Below are 18,562 nucleotides of genomic sequence, written 5' to 3' on the forward strand. Positions count from 1 at the left end.
CTCTCCATGTCGGATCGTCTTCGTTTGTCAATTTGCCCAAGTTACGTATAATATCTATTGTCAGTCCTGTATTTGCTGCTGCTGCTCTTGGATTGTGAGGCGAAGCACCCCAGAAGCTTTTGAGGTATTTGATTCGTACCATTGTTTTACAATGCTCGCAATGTACGCGATGGGTTTTGTGCCGCTTTTCTGCTTTGAAGGCTCCGGTCTCGGCATCGACAAGCCGGTTCATGGTGCTTTCCTCAGAGGTTTGTATGTGAAGACACGCCGTAAAATCGAGTGTCTGTAGGACTGCACGCGCTTCTGTATGTAAATCCGAGCTTTTTGCTTTCGAAAAGCTCATGGTCATGTGACTTCTCATGATATAGTCTCCAGACGTCTGATCGTACGTGACGTCACAAACGGTGAGGTAGATGTGGCTTTTCTTCAACTCTGTCTTACAAGTATAGCACTGGAGATCTACGTACATGGCGTGTATACCCCTAAGAGATACAGCTCTTTCTACCTGAGCTCTCAAGTAGTCCAGAGAGTAAGACCTGTGCGAGCATAGCTTGAGTGTAGAGGAACATTTGCGTTCCTGCCGTGGGCGACAGAGCATGCTCCCGATGAAGCGCGTATCATTATGCACATCTGCACAATAAACGCACCAGATCCCCGGTCGTTTGTGGGCTTCCCTGTAGAAGTCGTCTCTCAGAAGCCGAAGATAGACGTTGATCTTGGTATCGCCGACTTTATCTTCTGGGACAGTGACGGATGGGAAACTTTCGAAGAACTTGGCGCCTGACAGCGCAAAGCAAGTCTTCTCGGTGTGATCCAAGTACCCCCGGATATGGGCTAGGACCTCGTAGGGAAGGGCGTATAGTGGACTTCTCTTTGCATTGATTTTGTAACGTTTCTCAGCGCACGAAACGGAGGTTTCCAGCTGAGACATGATTGTTGAGGCAGGCGAGTAGTGAAAGTAAGTGTGAAGCTACATGAGATATTAAGATTCTCCCAGATGTGTGCGGGTCCATGTGGCTCCGCACAAACTTCGTGGTAGCGAAGGTACCATAGCCAGTCGAAGGCTGAGGCACTCACGGGTGTGCGCCATCTACTCACACTCTGGGTACCGCTCCGTAACTGCAATAGCGATCTAGCGGTAGGAAGGAGCGCGTCTCGCCATCTCCTCCATGAACACAAGGGCTCCGTGCCCAGTTGGCGATCATCACGGCGGCGATCGGTCATTCATGCCCAAAGTCGTATTGTTGGGTAATGAGCTCTGGGCGCGTAGGTGAGGTCCGATTGTCGAATGCCGAGATCGAAAAAGCAAGCATGGTCATATACAACTCCAGTCTCCCGGACCTGTTCCGTATGAGGCTCGTCGTAGTTTTCAATGCTTGGTGTAGGAGTGGTCGGAAGACCGAAACTTGGTACGGGATCACCCAGAAGAGGAAGCCGGCATCTATACTTGCTGACATCTCGGGGTTCGGGGGAAGGAGCGACCCCACAGTAATGCAAAGCTACCCCTCACGCATCTGCGCAACCCCACTTAGAGCACTGGAGCTCTCCAAGTGCCTGGAAACAAGACGGAACGCGGACGCGTTTCCGTGTGGCCACAGGCTATGTCGGCATAGTCAAATGACACGAAGGAACGTTGGAATGATTGCTTGTCATCGGGTCGGGTATTGAAGGTTTCTTGGTCTTTCGTCATGCTACTTGTGCGATTTCCATCCGCTCTCTGTGCTGTCGTTCTACATCTTCTCACGTACACCATTGAGTTGGATATACAGTAATTACAATGTCATGTATGCATTCCCATCAAAACCTATGCGATTAGATAGTTAACGTACTCAGCGAGACACTTCATCCACGACCCGACACACCTCGTCAACACCGCGCTACTCAGCATCCCTCAGACGAACCCATCCGTGCAATGCGACATCAACAACAAGATCGTCTACCGCAAGAATGGCGCATCGCAAGTCAGCATAGTTTCTGGAGGTGGTAGTGGTCACGAACCCTCATTCGCATCCTTTGTCGGCGCGGGCCTTTTATCCGGAGCAGTCGCAGGTACCATCTTCGCTTCGCCAAGTGCAGAGCAGGTGCGAAGATGTATCTTGCATCGCATTCAAAAAGACAAGGGCGTCCTCGTGATTGTAATGAACTACACTGGCGATGTGCTGAACTTCGGCATGGCGGTGGAGAAAGCGCGCGCTGCTGGTATTGAAGTCGACATGGTGGTGGTCGGCGACGATGCGGGTGTAGGGCGCGCAAAGGGAGGAAAAGTCGGGCGCAGAGGTATTGCCGGAACAGTGCTGGTTCAAAAGATTGCTGGAGCGCTCGCTGCTAAAGGGTACGGACCGCACCAATATCGTGCCTGTCAGGACGATGATCACTGACGTCAGCGTAGAGCGAGTCTCAAAGACGTAACGCAGATGGCCCAGCTCGTTGCAGACAACACCGTCTCGATCGGCTCTTCACTGGCTCACGTCCACGTGCCAGGTCGCCGAGAGGCAGAGGAAGACGAGCTGGCTGAAGGCCTAGTCGAGATTGGAATGGGCATCCACAATGAAGCCGGTTCAGAGCGCAAGAAGATCGATTTACCTGGTCTTGTAAAGACGATGCTGTCGCACTGCTTGGACGTCGCCGATCAGGACCGAAGCTTCTCCAAGATCACCGACAAGGACGACGTGGTGCTACTGGTCAATAACCTGGGAGGTGTCAGTCCACTCGAGCTAAGCGGGATCACGAACGAAGTCGTCGAGCAACTCGCAGACAGCTTCAAGATCAAGCCAGTACGTATTTTAGCTGGCACCTTCATGACCAGTTTGAACGGACTGGGCTTCTCCATCAGCTTGCTTAGAGTCGCGGACGCTTCCATGCTCGAGCTGCTCGATGCGCCTGCTGAGGCAAGTGGCTGGTCTGCGGCGATTAGTAGCAGCACATGGGCGAGACGCGGCGAAGCGAAGAAAAGCGAGGAGCAGGTAGACGAAGAGGACATCCAGCCAAGTGATCTGAGAGGTAAGTACCTGCAGAGCTGCGTATGACGCCCGCTAACTTGAGTAGTCAACTATGCTCAGGCCAAGTCAACCTTGACAGTTGCGCTGAACAGACTCATCAAGGCTGAGCCAGACGTCACCCGATATGACACAATAGTTGGAGATGGCGACTGCGGAATCGGACTCAAGCGCGGCGCAGAAGGTAGGCTATCATCACGTGTGCATTGATGCCTGGCGCTGACACCCAACAGCAATTCTCAAGATGCTCGAAACGGCAAAGGAGACAGATGATCTGCTGATCCTCATGAATCACATCATTCAAGTGGTGGAACTGGCTATGGACGGCACGTCAGGTGCAATCTACGCCATCTTCTTGAATGCGCTGGCGCATGGATTGCGACAAAACGCGCCTTCGTCGCCACAGCCTGTCACACCCGCAATCTGGGCCAAGGCCCTTGACTCATCGCTCAAGGCACTCGGCAAATACACTCCTGCCAAACCCGGTGACCGAACGCTGATGGATGCCCTCTATCCGTTCGTTGAGACGCTGTCTAAGACGGAAAGTATCGACAAAGCGGCTGCGGCGGCACAAGGTGGCGCGCAAGGGACGAAGGGTATGAAAGCGAGCTTGGGGCGAACGGTCTACGTTGGAGGCGAGGGTTTCCAAGAGGTTCCGGACCCTGGCGCGCATGGCCTCGCGGAGCTCCTACTGGGCCTGAGTGACGGGTTGAAGAAGTAGAAGTTGGGGTATCGTTGTTTGATTCGTTCGGTGTTCCTCGCCGATTTCGCGACGGTTATGTAACTTTTAATTCATTCCAACTCCATTTCGTGCGCTCGATCTGGCGCTACCGTCCCAAATCCCCAGTCCTTCCAAGCTCTTATGATAGCAATACAAGAATTACCGAGTCGCCGCGTAGGAACCTATAAAAGTCAGCGCATGCGCAAATGTAGAGTGTAATTTGAACGCACAGCTTGGAGATGAAGCGGTCCTTGTTGACCTTCCTTCCGTAGCTGCCGTTGGCTAACCGTGGAGTCTCGGTCCACATCTCTTTCGCGTTCTCGAGAACCATGTTGCAATGACGGTCGAAAGCCTTGACACGTGCGAGGATCTTGCGGTTGTTTCGGCACGAGATCAGGACTTGTGTGCGCGAGCGGACGGCGGTCTGGAGGATGGAGAGGGGGCCGGTAGTGAGCTCATGTTCTTCGACCTGAGCAACTTCGTACTCGCTAGGCAACAATGTCAGTACAGGAAATGTCGTGGATTGGAGGGTGTACGTACGTCAACTCCGAACGCGGCTTGGACAGAAGCTCTCTGCGCAACGTTAGCTCATGTAGCGGTGAATGTTCTAGCAGTGATACATACTGAATCTTTGCGTCCACCATGCTGTCGATTTGTGCAAGGTAGCAGGGGGAGATTTGCTATATGGGGTCGGAACTGTTACAGGTTAACTTTCCAGCTCTCGAGCTTCTGCCTGCGAATTTTGATATACGCTGCTCAGGGAAGTAGCGCGCAAGGATGGGGCCGCGCAAAAGATATGCACAGACCAGGAGCGGAAAGACTGACCTAGTTTTAGAAAGGAGGAACACCACGGCAACGCGCTTGGATGAGGTGGATCGGTCGGCGACGATATGAGGCAGGGCGATGAAGTGAGCGAGCTTGGCAGAATCGGATCTGGAGCTACACTTTATCCGCGGTCGAAGCCAATCAACGCGTCGGGAGTGGGGCTGAAACTTTAGCATGGAAGGTGCGTCACGCGTCTTTGTCCTCCCCGCGTTAGCGCGAAGCGGGTAGCGTCAAACCTCCGAGCTCGTGCATGCAACTTCACTTTCACCACACGACCTCTTTCACGACGCCCTCTACGTTCCTTCTCTCTGCCACTTTACGCGTGCTGTTGCCTAATTCGGATTCATCTATACGCGAAAATATTTAAAGACCCGTTTACCCCGCCAATTCGTCTTCTTGTCGCTTTTAGTCTCGCTTCTTAGTTCACCTCGAACGCGTTCGCGATGATCGCACGCCAGCCACCGATCGCGATATAACATAGACCACCCCGTCGCCCCCGACAACCTTCTTCTCTCTTCATCACGGTCCGCCTATCCTTTGTCAATCTCATAGGCAGCCATGTCGACGCCCTCAAGTACCACGCCGGATCCTGGTGCGATGCAGCACGCGCCCACACCGTCCGCTGCCGAGGAGAGCACAATGGACGAAATACCGCGCAGGCAAATGCGAGGCAAGCACATCTGCTCATTCATCACGACTTGATCTAACACAGCTGCACCACAGTCAAAGTACTCTACACATTCGATGACCAGAACAAGTCAAACTGCCTGGCCCGTCTGCCAAGTGTGCTGAACGTGCCTGTCGTGTCGCTGGACGAGACCACCGAAGTGGGAGTCATCGAACTCAAGACCTGCATTCAGGCTATTGTGACTGCAAGGTGGGCCGACTCCTCCGCTTATTGGTTAATTGAAACAGCTTGCTCACTGTCACAGCCCCGAGCTCGTAGCCAAACTGGGCCACGACTACACCGTATACGCTTACGACTTCTCCGAGTACGAAACGCCGCTGGTTGGTCAGGGCATGCTATCATGGATCCTCGCTTCAGCATCGCCGACTCCCAATGCCCCCGCCAAAGATTCCCAAACCATGGTCACTGGTCGCGTGTGCAAGAACATTCTTGGCATCTTTTCGAACGGAATCAAGGAAACCCTGGAGGTCAAACTGAAGCTGGTGCCTGTTCCGACATGCATGCAAAAGGAATATGTCGAGAACATGGAGCGGTACCACAGCCTCAGTCAGCTGATGCCTGAAGGGTTCGATTACAACGCCTGGTCCGACTTTCTCAAGGAGAACCCTGCATTGGGTCACCTGGCCCATCCCAGCCCATACCCCGCACAGCCTTCGCCACGTCCTTCCATTGGTGGTGTTGAGCCCTTCCACCAGATGCTTACTCGCCAAAGCCCGTCACAAGAGCCACCCCGGAACGACTCCTTCTACGATCAGTCGAACATGTCGTTCATGTCTCAGCCGACTAGGGCTTCCAGTCCTGCTATGAGCACTCTCTCATTCCATCACTATCAGTACAATCCACCCTCCCGACCAGCGTCACGGACCTCTGTCAGAAGTGAAGGTGCACAGCCGACTCAGCAGTTCCAGTTTAGCGATCCTTATATCATCGAGCCACAGGAAGACGGACCTCCGAAGAAGAGGGCACGGATTACGCAGACCACGAGACCGAGGAATACACCGCTCAACGCCCACAATGATTCGCTGCGCGTTACAGCGAGCACAGCGGCATCTGTACGCCTACTCAAGCCTTCTCTCAGCAATTCAGGCGCCGCTTCAGATATGGTGCCCCGCGCGCCAACACCTCGCCCCGGTGAAAAGTTTAGTCAACGAGGATCACGCCGCCCACCCGCCCCTAGTGCTTTAAGACATGGATCCATGGATGGAGGACGACCATACGTGTCTCCGTATGAGAGTAGCGTCTTCTCAGACAATGCGATGGAGTCTGCAGATGAAAGAGATGGAAGCCCAGGAGATACTCCGATGCCGTCATCCCCGCCAATCGCACCAGTCCGAACCACATCGCCCGATGCCTCAAGCCCTGACCTCCCAACACAACCTCCAAACGATTCCGGTTTTGTTAGCGACATGCCAGCTAGTCGAGACGGCGATAGTATAGATTTTGAAAAGCTTTGGAATGGACAATCCCAGGATCATCGTCGCGAATCTCTCACACAGCCAGTCACTCAAAGTATTGAGATGGACATGACTGCTCATACTTTTGACTTCGACACCATGGACCAGGATATCTTCAACTCGGTTTATTTCCAAGGCAACGACGCGAATGATGACAGCGATTTGATCGCGAGGCTGTCCATGGTACAGCAGGATGACAACCTCGGGGACAAGAACGCTTTGCAGAAGTCACGAGCCACGGTATCGACTGCCGGCTCGCCTGATGGCATGATGTCACACATTTCTCCGACTGCCGAGAGCGAAGCGCAAGTCTACAGTCGCTCTGCCACCCCAAACCTCCCGACAAAGCAAACAAAGCCGTCCAAGCCGAGAGGACTTCCAAGATCACATACATGGTCTGGAGCAGAGCCCATGTCTGATGCGCCCACGCCCTCCGAGTGTGGCTACCCCCGAAGTGGATCCGGCGCGAAGAGGAAGAGGGTTATCAAAGACCGGCTGGACGCGGCTATTCGGAAAGGCGAAATGCCACCACACTGTGTGAACTGCGGAGAGATCGACACAGTCACATGGAGAAAGGCCTACACACGCGTGGAAAACGGCACCCCCAAGGACATTGAGCTGTCCACCGATACTGCTAGCACCGACATCATCGCATACGAAGTGATTGAATCATCCTCTGAGGACGCTGAGCCGAAGTACCGTATCTTCAAGAACAACTTGACACGCGAAGACAAGGACATCATGGCTGCGAAGTCTTCTGAGGCATTTGAAGAACTCAACCTCTGTAACCCGTGCGGACTCTGGCTTATCAAGAAGTTTTCGATGAGGCCGCAGAAGGTATGGGATCGCGCTGCGCGTCTTGCCAACCGCAAGAGGCAGCAGAAGGCGGGGTCACGCTCCAAGTCTATGACTGGTGGTGATGATCTCATGTCCGACGCCATTATGCCAGAGTCTGACGCTGCTATGCCAGCTGAGCAAGATCAAGCTGCTTCATCCATCGACAGGCCCGTTGATGGGACAATGGCACCGCCAGCTGTCGCACCCAGCAGGGGTGAGCTCGATCCTGAAGAAGCCAAAGCTGCCTTCGAGCGAGCCATTGAGTCAAGCCCCGCTGGCGTTAGAGGGAGCAAAACGTCTCCTATTGACATTGACCAAGACCTTACGCCAAAGCCTACAAGGCGGCTACTTTTCCCATCACCTAGGAAACAAGGTCGGCGTAAGACGCTAGCCGACCCACCTCCAGCCCCCGTCGCTGCGGCTCCAATTGCCACCCCAATGTATGTCCCTGACGATGACGCACCCAAGAAGCCCCGTTGCCAGCGATGCAAGGAGCTCAAGAGAGGCTGTGACCGCGAAAGACCGTGTGGACGTTGCGCGAACGCTGGTATAGGACACGATGGCTGCATTCCGTGCGAGTCAAAGACTATGTGGTACTTCAAGCAGCCAGTGGCGCAAGTGGCCATCGTCGACCAAGAAAATCCGGATAAGGAGAACTGCCCACCACCCCCTGCCGCAGAGACAGACGATCTTGCCCACCTTTTCGAAGACCCTGCTTCTCGGAAACCTACGCCGAAGAGCACGCCTAAGAGGGACCAGATCGCCCAAGATCCTCTAAAGACCCCTACTCCAAGCACGCGCAAACGTGTTGCTTTAACGCCGAGACGAGGTGCAGGGAACGGAGATGCGCCTTCAACGCCATCCCGCAATATCCTGAGTCCTCGTGTCACCCGTTCGACAACAGCTGCACCTGACACACCGTTCACCCGTCAGCTCAATGCACTTCTATCCGACCACCCGATCTCGTCGCCTTCCCAGACTATCGACTTCTCAGCGTTTCCCACATTTACAACACCCGGTCGCAGTGATGCTCAGTTTAGCGAGTTCCTGGCGGATGACTTTCTGTCCAGTGACATGCCTGTGAGCAGCTCGCCGTCGAAGAACGGCTCACTGGGACTGGGCTTTGACCTCTACGAAGACCCCAACACTTCTACAGTGGGTCTGTGGAGTGGCGATAACATATTCGACAACGAGACCATGATGTTGGACATGGAAAACGGCTCTAAACGCGGAAGTGTTGACGGAAATGCCGGTCCGGATGCCGCTTCATTACTCAAGATGAACGTCGGTGGCATGACCGTCGACTTCGCTGCCATGATCGAGGAAGTCGTCGGCGCAGCCAACAAGGAGGCAGATATCAACGAAGTCACGAGCAAAATCCTAGACGCTAGTATCAAGCTTGAGCCCAAGAGCCCAGAGGACGAGAGGGAGGATATGGGGAAAACACCCGAAGAGCCCACGGTTTGAGGCTGAGGGACATTCACGGCGTTCACGATTCTGCATACCCCTTGTCACACTTTGTGACTTCACCGGCGTTTAGCGATTTGCAATAACACGGCACGAACACACGAGGAATGATTCGATTTTTGTATACTAGTCCATAGATGGTTTAGCAGGCCTTGCTTCAAGCACTCAGGCTGCGAACGAACAACGAGCGTGGAACGCGCGTCTCTATATACCCAATGAATACTTTAGATTAGACACTCTTGCTTTTCCTCAGCGGAGTGTACATGTCACCTGAAGTGCTGGCTTGCTTGGTGCGAGGGCAGAACCGAATAGATACCCCTTGTGCTTCGAAAGCATTCCCAACCTCTTTAAGAACCTTCGAAAACGCCCTCCACAACTTCGATTCATGTGTGGTATGTCTTAACACACGTACGTCTTTGAGTAGTGGATACTTCTGCGCACAGTCCATAGCTAGACTCATAAGTGCAGCCTTCGGACACCTAAAGTACGGCCATGTTGGTTCGTACATATCGAGGTCAAGCCGACGTAAACCAGGCGGAAGAGAGTTGAAGATTTCGTGCTGTTGTCGGTCCGGGTTCGTTGTTTCGTCGCGATATAGGGTTACTATATCCGTTCTGAGGTACTCAAGGTTGCAGACTTGTTCTAATCGTAGGCATCCTGCTGCAGCTGTATTGTATATGTTAGGCTCGTGCGACAGGTTGGTCTGTAGAGTAAGGGACTCCAACGATGTGGAATGCTCCATGATAGCTCCAAGTAGGGTAGGATAGTGTAACGCTGGTACTCCGTATCCGTTGTGTTCGTAGATGGCTCTGCTTATTGAGGGTTCGGTTCTGGTTCCGGCGAACGTCAAGCTGAAATCTTTGAGATTCTTGATAGAGCGCAGGATCATGGCGACATGCTTCGAGTGAATAGCGCTATTCTCGATGTGGAGATACTCGATAGGTGAGCTTCGAGGCGGGAGCCTTGCCAGCTGTGCGCATCGTGCCAGGGAAGGATTTATCGGTCTCACAACTCCGTGATTGAATCTGTCCCTATCCACGAGCTCGCCTTTGAAGCTCAGTGTACGTAGAGCTGGTAATCGAAGGGCATACAAAAGCGCTTCCAAGTCCACGTCTTGATGGCCAAATCGTAGCGTACGTATGTTGGCGAAGCGCTCAACAAGTCTGGCATCGGGGTATCGCCTCAGCGTGGACCATAGAGATGGCCCGTATTTGCCGTTGCTCATGCGAAATCGGAAATCCGTGTCCATAATTTCCAGGGCTTCTACCCGTGGAGTGAGCACCAAGACTAGAGCTAGTGCGGCACATTTATCCCTCCAGTCGCTAGACTTCCAGTGCGACGGGATATTGGATATGTTGAATACCCGTGCGAGATTTGGTGTACTCAACGGACCCGACAGCGCTCCGTACCATTTGGGAGTTTCGCTTGGCTTTTTGTCCCATACGAGTCGCTTGATGTGTGTGACTATAGTGGGATCGTTCTCTAGACGCTGAACGAGCTTTCTGCAACGAAAGTGATCGGTCTTGATGGTTTTGTAGAGGTAAGACTCTGTGAGTCGGTTGAACTGGCGGCTTGTAGCGGATAGAGAGAGGAGAGTCTGTATGGTGCCGGGGACGTATTCTTCATCGATGCCGGAGCCGACTTGGTCTAGGATTCCGCAAAGGAGTTCTTCAGGGAAATCGCTCAGGCTGCACTTAGACAGCTTGGAGTTCGACATGATGAAAGAACAGGGGTTCTGTTCTTGACTGCTTGAGATTGCGGATGTACTATAGCAGTTTTGCTTAGTAGTGGTGACCGAGAGAGGGGTTTGTAAGTTGTGAGATGAATAGGTATGAAGTAGAAGTAGAGAGCATTTATAGGGGAAAGTCTCTTACAAAATTATCACATAAAATTCTGCTCGCATGACCTACATGAATATTCAAGCTTTGGTTGTGTGGTCGGATGCCAAACTGCCGTCTTCTTACTGGTAGTTTGAAGTTCCTATGGAAGCGATGAGGGAAACGTCTGGAATGAATAGAGTGCACTGTTAACTCAGACTGCAGCCTGGTCCTAGTTCAGATGAGTCATTAAGAGTGTACTCTGGTATACAACATAATTGAGATCGCTTTGGTGTTGTTTGCTGGAGTGTTCGGCGTGTCACCGCAGTACCGTGGTTATAGGAAAGGTCCACCGTGCTGGGCTAAGTCGAAATCCCCTACGAATGACAAGATCCTGTTCATGGCAGTCAACCAAAGTACATCCTGATACAGGTCGCAGGGTGTGTAAAGTAGGTATGCCCGCACGCTAACCTAGGAAAAACCTGAACACCCTAGAGCCTACGTTGACGTTGGGCCACCCACATTGCAGGTCTTTGTCTTGATGTAGTCCGCAGGCCTGTTTAGGCTTTTTTCTTGTATGAGTGCGCAGGTGCCCGGGCAGATCGAACCACGTGATGGCGTTGCCTAATCGCGTTTGGTGACGTAAGTCTTGGCAGGGTATGTGGAGCCTTCCAAGGCTGCGCCCACAGACCTTAATCACGACACACAGTCTGAAAGTTGGCACATGCGGGAAACACTTCACGTAATTTTGTTGTGACTAATTCTTTTCTTCGAGCGATGGCTTCGAATTGGGCTCTCTATCAAATGCGCTGGAATACATACAATGCGACCGTCATTCGTTCATCATCACCACCTCGTTCTTACTGCGATGATCCACCGGAGATGGTCAGCACTTGACCGTTGACCCAGCCACCGTCCGCTGATGCGAGGAAAGCGACGACCCTCGCAACATCCTCAGGTACTGCGCACCTTCCGAGCGGGCAGTGGTTTGCCATGAGCGTCTCAATCTTCTCCGCTGGCCAGTCAGGCGAACCGCCGGGGATGTAATGCCAGGCGTTCTGTGTGAACATGTCCGACTTGATACCTCCTGGTGCAACACCGTTGACGGTGATGCCACGCTTTCCGAAGTCGGTCGCGAATGCCTTGATGAAACCGATGACGGCCATCTTCGAGGCGTTGTAGAGCGCGTGGTCCTTGACACCGAGAAGACCGGCAGCAATGGAGCTCATCAAGATGATGCGGCCGTTGTCCTCGATGTGCTTGTATGCGGTTTGGCCAACGAAGAATTGCGCTCTTGTGTTCAGGTTGAATACGTGGTCGTACTTCTCCTCGCTGATCTCCTCTGTCACGTCCCAGCTCTCGGTTCCTGAGTTGCTCATGACGATGTTGATCTTTCCGAATGCCTTCTTCGCCTCCTCAAATAATCTGTTGATCTCACTGACTTTGCTGACATCGGCCTTGATGGCTACGGCTTTGGCACCGTTGTTGAAGCCCTTGATGATTTCGCAGACCTCGTTCGCTGGGCCTTCGGATGAAACGTAGTTTACGATGACGGAGGCGCCGCGCTTGCCGAGCTCGATAGCACAACCCCTTCCAATACCGCGACCGGCACCGGTGATGAGAGCGACTTGTCCCTCGAGGGAGGCGGTGGGAACGTTGATGACCATTTTGATAATGTGTTGGTGTCTAGATGATTATGGGACGGTGGATGATGGAATATAGAGCTTCAAGATAGGGAGCTTGAAGATGCTGAAGTGGTGGGTGAAGATGGATTGGGTATACTGATTACCTTTCTCATCTTGCGCTGCCTCTTTATAAACATCTTGGATGTTCAGTCTCAGCATTGAAACAAATGGTGTTCACGGTATGCGGGCACGGGCGGGGATCCGAAGAAACGAACACCGAAAATAGCTGCTTCAGGGACCTGCGGCTCTACACCTTCGCGCCCGAAGCGCTGGTCGTTTTAGCTACACACAGCTAAACCTGCCGGTAGACTCTGCACTCCCGTTTCCAAATGTCGTGGATGAAGTGCCGGCTGTCGTGCGGACGTCGGAAGGGGGAGGGGCCATGGTTAACCCCCGAATGAGGGTGTTCAGATCTGCCATGGAGATGCGAGACGAAGTCCGGCGTCGCAAGCAATTCTATTCATACCATCGGTCTTGTTCATAAGCGTTTACACTGCTATCAGGTGCGACGTCGAAGTTCGAGTTTCTTCGCAGCTAAGCTCTGATCGTCGGCCTGGCACGATGCAGGGCGCATCAGCGGATCTACCCATGGCGCAGGTACCACTGCCAGTTTGACGGACTTTGCCATTGCCCTGCAGCGTTCGCGGACGACGTTTGCAACCGTTCTGTCGAAGAAACGGCCATGCGAAAACAAAAATGAAAGCGCAGAGGTGTTGACGCGAAGGATGAGGCGGTGACTGCCTGCCACGGGCGTCGGACTTATTGGTAGCGCACGTCACTGTCTGCCCCTCTGCATCTCCATCTCCAATCCACAACACAGCATCGCCAGAACCCGCTGCACTGTCCACATAAGCAATCATGCATATTCTTGTAAGACTGTCGTATCTTACTAAGCCAATGGCAAGTACTGATCGATCTAGGTTACCAACGATGATGGCCCGCCATCAGACCAGTCCTCACCCTACGTACATTCGCTGGTGTCAACACTGCAGAAGCATGGACACACCGTTTCAGTCGTTCTCCCGCATACGCAGAGGTCATGGATAGGCAAGGCACATCTTGTGGGCAAGTCGGTATGACACACCACTTCTACTACGCCGCTCGCCATACTCACTGCCACAGATACAACCGACATACTACCGCCCTGCGCCCCTCCAAACCAACGCCGAAGGACGTCTCACGAACCATGGCACAACCCATAACTCGCCTCTACCGCCCTCTTCTAATGAAGAAGAATGGGTACTCGTCGACTCGACACCTGCGTCCTGCGTACAGATCGGTCTCTACCACTACTTCTCCGACCGCGGCCCGATCGATCTCGTAGTCAGCGGCCCGAACTATGGTCGCAACAGCACTGCCATCTTCTCGCTATCATCAGGCACAATAGGCGGCGCGATGGAGGCAGCAGTATGCGGCATGAAGTCGATCGCCCTCTCGTACGCGTTCTTCGACCGCAACCACGACGCCAAGATCATCAGCGACGCCAGCGAGCTCAGCGCAAAACTCATACAACACCTGTGGGACAACTGGGACACAAACACACACCTCTATACCGTCAACGTACCGTTGGTAGAGAACGTGGGAGAGCGCAAGATCCTCTGGACGAACATGCTGCAAAACTCGTGGAAGAGCGGAAGCTGTTTCCAGGTCGTTGAAGTACCTTCCGAAGCAGACGACACACCCTCAGACATCGAGGGCCAGATTCGCAAACAAGAGGAGAAGTTTGGCAAGAAGGAGCTGAAGGCGAACTCGGAGATACAGGGCGGCGCGTCTGGCACGGACAGTGGACGAGAGACGCCCTCGGGCCAGGCGCATATGCGGTATACACACAAGCACTTCAAGTGGGCGCCGACGTTCAAGGACGTATATGAGAGTGTTGAGGCTAGTGAGCCGGGCAATGACGGATGGGCAGTCGCGCAGGGATACACGAGTGTGACTCCGTTACGAGCGAACTTCATGCATGTGAATGGGTTCGAGGGAGAGATCAAGCTGGGTGGTGGCTCATCGTAGACTTGGTTCCTGATAATACAGTCAATCGAAAGTGGGTATGTTAGTGTCAACACATAGGCACAGGCAGCTCAGACTCTGGACTCACCCCTCTGATTCACAGCTACTAGTCCGCAATCCAGTCATATCATCAGCACAGTCCGTGCCGACTTTTCGATAAAACGAAATGCAGCATCACTCTTCACTCATACGAGTACCTCAGAAAGACATCCTTTTGAACAACCAACGCTCTCAGTAACCGTGCGACACTCGCCTATACAATATGACGAATGAGCCACAGAAAAGTCGATTTGACGCCCAAGTGTCTTCGGCTTTTACGAACTATGACGAGGTTGACGACATCAAAGGCGCCCGGGACCTTGCAAAACGTCACATGGACAACTTCACTGAGATCTTGGGCCGTTTCGATAAGACCGATGGGCTGGCATACACTCATCTCCAGACAGAGTACGATTGTTTGAAAATATGGGGAATAGACACTGGGTTGTATCAATACGAGAGAAATAAGCCAAAGCGCGACTTCCGTAACCTTTCTTCCGTTGCAAAATCATCGATTATTGGCTCCCTCGAAGACATGGAAGTCCAAATGTACCTCATGGACATAACCGTCCCCAATAAGAAGCAGTCTTCTGCAAAAAGACTCCATAAATTCCTACCCAGGCCGTTTCTGGGCTTGTGGGTCGATGGACTGAGGTGCATCATCGTTACTCTGGAACTATCAGTCGATCTGGAAGATGAATCGAACGCCAGAAGAGGCGATACGAGTCCTAATCTTAAGACGCTTTTCCGACGCTGTGCAGCCGGATACACGACAGTTTTCAAGCGTATCAACGAAGGAAGCTCGAGTCTGGAGGACAAGCTACCCACCGGACATATGAAAGGCCCGCGTAACAGCTTCATCAGATGGGGCCGTGAAACCGGAGTTCTTCTTGATGGCAAGAGCTCTCTGGAGACCAAATTCGTCGACTCGGACAAGAGCGAGAGCAGGAGTCAAATCGTCAACAGCCTGTTGAGCATCGAGTCGGCCTTGGGAGCGATGTCTGGGTTACTACCGGAGAAGCGTGTTTCGGGAAAGGATCTTCCGGCAGCAGATGCAGACGAGAATTCGAACCTTAGCCTTACCGAACGGGCGAAAGGCCTGACAGAGCAAATAATGGTACTCCAACGATGTAACGAATCTCTGGCGAAAGCCGCAAAAGCTCTTGTTGATTATTCGATCGGATCGAACGGCTCTAACGCGGGGGCTGTAGATAATACTGCAACAGATACTTGACGATGAAAGAAGGGTGTGGCATCGATGAGAGAATGACCAGCAGCGGAAGCGGTGGGCATACAAGAGAGCCTTTATCTAATGAATCATTGCTGCTGGTATATGATATTCATGTAAACGGGTTTGACGGAGAAACTGAGTCGAATTGGTCACCATGAGGTTAGATATAACAAGATCTGTGATTCATTCATAGAAGAGCCTACGGTGCGAGATTTTTAGAGTCACGCTTATGATTCATGACGACTGCAGATGAATTCAGACTGGTCATACATACTTACTGCACAGTCATTGTAGGTATTTAAGAGGATGAATAGCCGCATAGACTTTCCGCTCTCACCAATACTTCCGAAAGACATCTTTCTACGATGGCTCGCTTTCCAAAACCACATCGAATCAGCCCGTACAATAAAGCAGATCATCACGATGAGTACCAATACGAAGCTAGGAAGGGAATTCAGTCAACGCGCCCAACGAAAAAGACAAAGATTCCGAAGAACAGGCCCGAGCCGACCTTGAGCGAGATGTTCGGTCAGCTAGCTGCGGTCAACAAGAAGCTTGAAGATTGGATCGAATCGACCAAAGCATCGAGCACTCAAGCGGGCGATGCGAATCTCAGTACCATGACGATGTATAAGCGCTGCCTAGCCGCCTATGGGAAGGTGTGGAGCAATATCGACGACCTGGATAAGCCGATAAATAGCGAACCGGCACTCGAAGCTACTGGACGCCTGTGTATGGATCTAATCACATGGGCGAAACTAGCCGGAGTGTATTTAGAAGGGAAACATTCTCTCGACTACACAATCCGCGCAAGTCCCAAATTGAGAAACCAGGTCTTAAAGCATACCTTAAAGCCACTCATTAACATCGAAGCTGCGCTCAAAATGATGACCGAGATCGCGCAAGAAAAGGCCGCCCCACGAGAACAGCCGGTATCAGGATCGGCCCATGTCCCTACGACAGAAGACGGTCCTTTAAGCTGCCAAAATTCACAGATAATAAGGTTCGAACAAGCTCTCGGCTATGTTACCTACAACCAGGGTCTTCTTGTGTTTTAGATGACGCGCAGAAATGGTCCGCCGAACCAGGGGCCTCCTGAAGCCTTCACGCATCCAACTGGAAGCGATCATTGACCAGCCTAAAAATATTGCAAATGGGCCGAAGAAACTAGCCCTCATACAAGACATACGGGCTTTACAACTAAGCATCTAGATGATCAAACAGTTGAGCGAAGCGGCTCTCGTTTGGTCATGACGCAAGGAGATGCAACAGGTTATCGGGGATGGAAGACATGGCCCTGGAAGCTACATCAAATGTTCCCCAACCGCTGAATTAGTGGAGCTATCCTGGGCTCCATATTGATCGCTCTATGCGACGGAAATGCGCTACGGACGGACTTGAGCTATCTGGCGGGCTCGATGAAGATGGAGCTGGGTCGGAGTTCATCGTAGACTCATACGTCGGATGTATGCCAAGATGTCAGTACGTCTGCGTTGGGTTAGTGTCCTAGGGAAGGAGTAGGAGCGTAGGATAGCAGGCGCGTATTTAGGCAGGAACTTCACAAGACCTACCTCTTGGTGTGTACCCCTCCACAAGATGAGCATTGCGCAAGGGATGCGTACACCCGCACTGAAGCTGCACCTCTTTAGCTCCGCTCATAAGTTGTCAGGAAAAATTAAAGGCACCGTGAGCTCGCTGAAATTGAGTTAAGTTTAGGTATGGAGTGTTCGAGCCTTCCGTGTTGCACATGAGATCATAACTTTGACATTCAATTGCAGCAGCGCTCCAAGCTAGCTAAAGCAACCGAAGCATCTTGGGTAAAGCCAATATCGCGAAACTGCAGGTGTCCGGCGTAGGCATATTATAAATACAAAGGTGCAGATATCTCGGCTCCCATCCCATTAATAGTTCTGACGTGGAACCCCGCGCTGCTACTTCCTATTTGGGTAAGCACTTCCCCATGTGTATATCCGTTAGTATACCCCACTCCTTCCAAGGTGACCAACAAACTCAACCCCGCCCCTCACCGTACCAAACTTTGACGGTTACTCCCGTCGCGACTAGTCCGATGGGGCGTTTCAGACATCTCCTGTCTCGTTTGTTCTGCGGAATCTTCCACATCAAACCCAAGTACTCAAAGATACCTCGTCCGGATCCTACAATGGCGACAAAAGTCCACGAATACAAACTCCCTCCTACAGCCCTCATTCCTGACTCACCATACCCGCTGCTCCACTATCCCGGTCTTCTCTATGATATGGTGACCTCACCGCACTTCAAAACAAGAGAAATTCTCGACCTTTATGCATCGAATGGCTGGCAAACACAATGGATAGCGCAGTACGGAATGGATATACAATCGCACTACCACTCCACTACCCACGAAGCCATGACCGTTATCTCAGGCGAAGGCGCATGGATCCGTTTCGGCGTCGCCGACTCCCCGTCTTGGTCGCAGGGGAAATACGAACCGGGTGATAGAGGAGATGGAGAGGTTGGTGGCGTGGATATCAAAGCGGAACTGGGCGATGTCTTCATCATCCCAGCGGGGGTTAGCCACAAAACCTTTTTGCCGCGACCGCGGAACGAGGAATTGGCGTTTCACCAACCAAAGGATGTAGAGGAGGGGAGGGCGGCGGAGGTTGACGAGGAGAAAGAGGCGGAGAGGAGGAGGTTTTTTGAGAGTGTGGATATCAGCGGCGGGAAGTTTATGATGATGGGTGCGTATCCTTATGGCGGAGTTTGGGACTTCGCTGTTGGGGGTGAGCATGACGGGAAAGAGGGGGAGGTTTGGA

The 18,562-nt window shown here is 52.5% G+C and overlaps 7 protein-coding genes across 7 annotated transcripts; 4 read left to right on the forward strand and 3 right to left on the reverse strand.

Annotated features, from left to right (window-relative positions):
• Positions 1 to 1,777: 1,777 nt before the first annotated feature.
• Positions 1,778 to 3,717, forward strand: J4E83_006887 (uncharacterized protein; the record flags this gene model as incomplete). Its single annotated transcript, XM_049333796.1, has 5 exons — positions 1,778 to 1,784; positions 1,834 to 2,332; positions 2,390 to 3,000; positions 3,046 to 3,180; positions 3,230 to 3,717. 5 exons carry the CDS (start codon positions 1,778 to 1,780, stop codon positions 3,715 to 3,717), a joined length of 1,740 nt encoding a protein of 579 aa, XP_049187052.1.
• Positions 3,718 to 3,856: 139 nt separating this feature from the next.
• Positions 3,857 to 4,361, reverse strand: SMD2 (mRNA splicing protein; the record flags this gene model as incomplete). Its single annotated transcript, XM_049333797.1, has 4 exons — positions 3,857 to 3,899; positions 3,948 to 4,205; positions 4,258 to 4,290; positions 4,342 to 4,361. The coding sequence occupies 4 exons, from the start codon at positions 4,359 to 4,361 to the stop codon at positions 3,857 to 3,859; spliced, it is 354 nt and encodes a 117-aa protein (XP_049187053.1).
• Positions 4,362 to 9,217: 4,856 nt separating this feature from the next.
• On the reverse strand, positions 9,218 to 10,705 carry J4E83_006889 (uncharacterized protein; the record flags this gene model as incomplete). Its single annotated transcript, XM_049333798.1, has 1 exon — positions 9,218 to 10,705. One exon carries the CDS (start codon positions 10,703 to 10,705, stop codon positions 9,218 to 9,220), a length of 1,488 nt encoding a protein of 495 aa, XP_049187054.1.
• A 960-nt stretch (positions 10,706 to 11,665) lies between these two features.
• Positions 11,666 to 12,472, reverse strand: ARP2_2 (Arp2/3 complex subunit, actin nucleation center; the record flags this gene model as incomplete). The annotated part of the gene is made up of 1 exon (XM_049333799.1): positions 11,666 to 12,472. One exon carries the CDS (start codon positions 12,470 to 12,472, stop codon positions 11,666 to 11,668), a length of 807 nt encoding a protein of 268 aa, XP_049187055.1.
• Positions 12,473 to 13,348: 876 nt separating this feature from the next.
• J4E83_006891 (uncharacterized protein) lies at positions 13,349 to 14,500 on the forward strand (the record flags this gene model as incomplete). The annotated part of the gene is made up of 3 exons (XM_049333800.1): positions 13,349 to 13,360; positions 13,411 to 13,563; positions 13,613 to 14,500. 3 exons carry the CDS (start codon positions 13,349 to 13,351, stop codon positions 14,498 to 14,500), a joined length of 1,053 nt encoding a protein of 350 aa, XP_049187056.1.
• Positions 14,501 to 14,759: 259 nt separating this feature from the next.
• Positions 14,760 to 15,770, forward strand: J4E83_006892 (uncharacterized protein; the record flags this gene model as incomplete). The annotated part of the gene is made up of 1 exon (XM_049333801.1): positions 14,760 to 15,770. The coding sequence occupies one exon, from the start codon at positions 14,760 to 14,762 to the stop codon at positions 15,768 to 15,770; it is 1,011 nt and encodes a 336-aa protein (XP_049187057.1).
• Positions 15,771 to 15,921: 151 nt separating this feature from the next.
• On the forward strand, positions 15,922 to 16,825 carry J4E83_006893 (uncharacterized protein; the record flags this gene model as incomplete). Its single annotated transcript, XM_049333802.1, has 2 exons — positions 15,922 to 15,926; positions 16,165 to 16,825. 2 exons carry the CDS (start codon positions 15,922 to 15,924, stop codon positions 16,823 to 16,825), a joined length of 666 nt encoding a protein of 221 aa, XP_049187058.1.
• Between the last annotated feature and the right edge of the window lie 1,737 nt (positions 16,826 to 18,562).

The sequence above is a fragment of the Alternaria metachromatica genome (assembly GCF_023757995.1).
Source record: "Alternaria metachromatica strain BMP 0045 chromosome Unknown scaffold_16, whole genome shotgun sequence".
In the NCBI taxonomy this organism is placed as follows: domain Eukaryota; kingdom Fungi; phylum Ascomycota; class Dothideomycetes; order Pleosporales; family Pleosporaceae; genus Alternaria; species Alternaria metachromatica.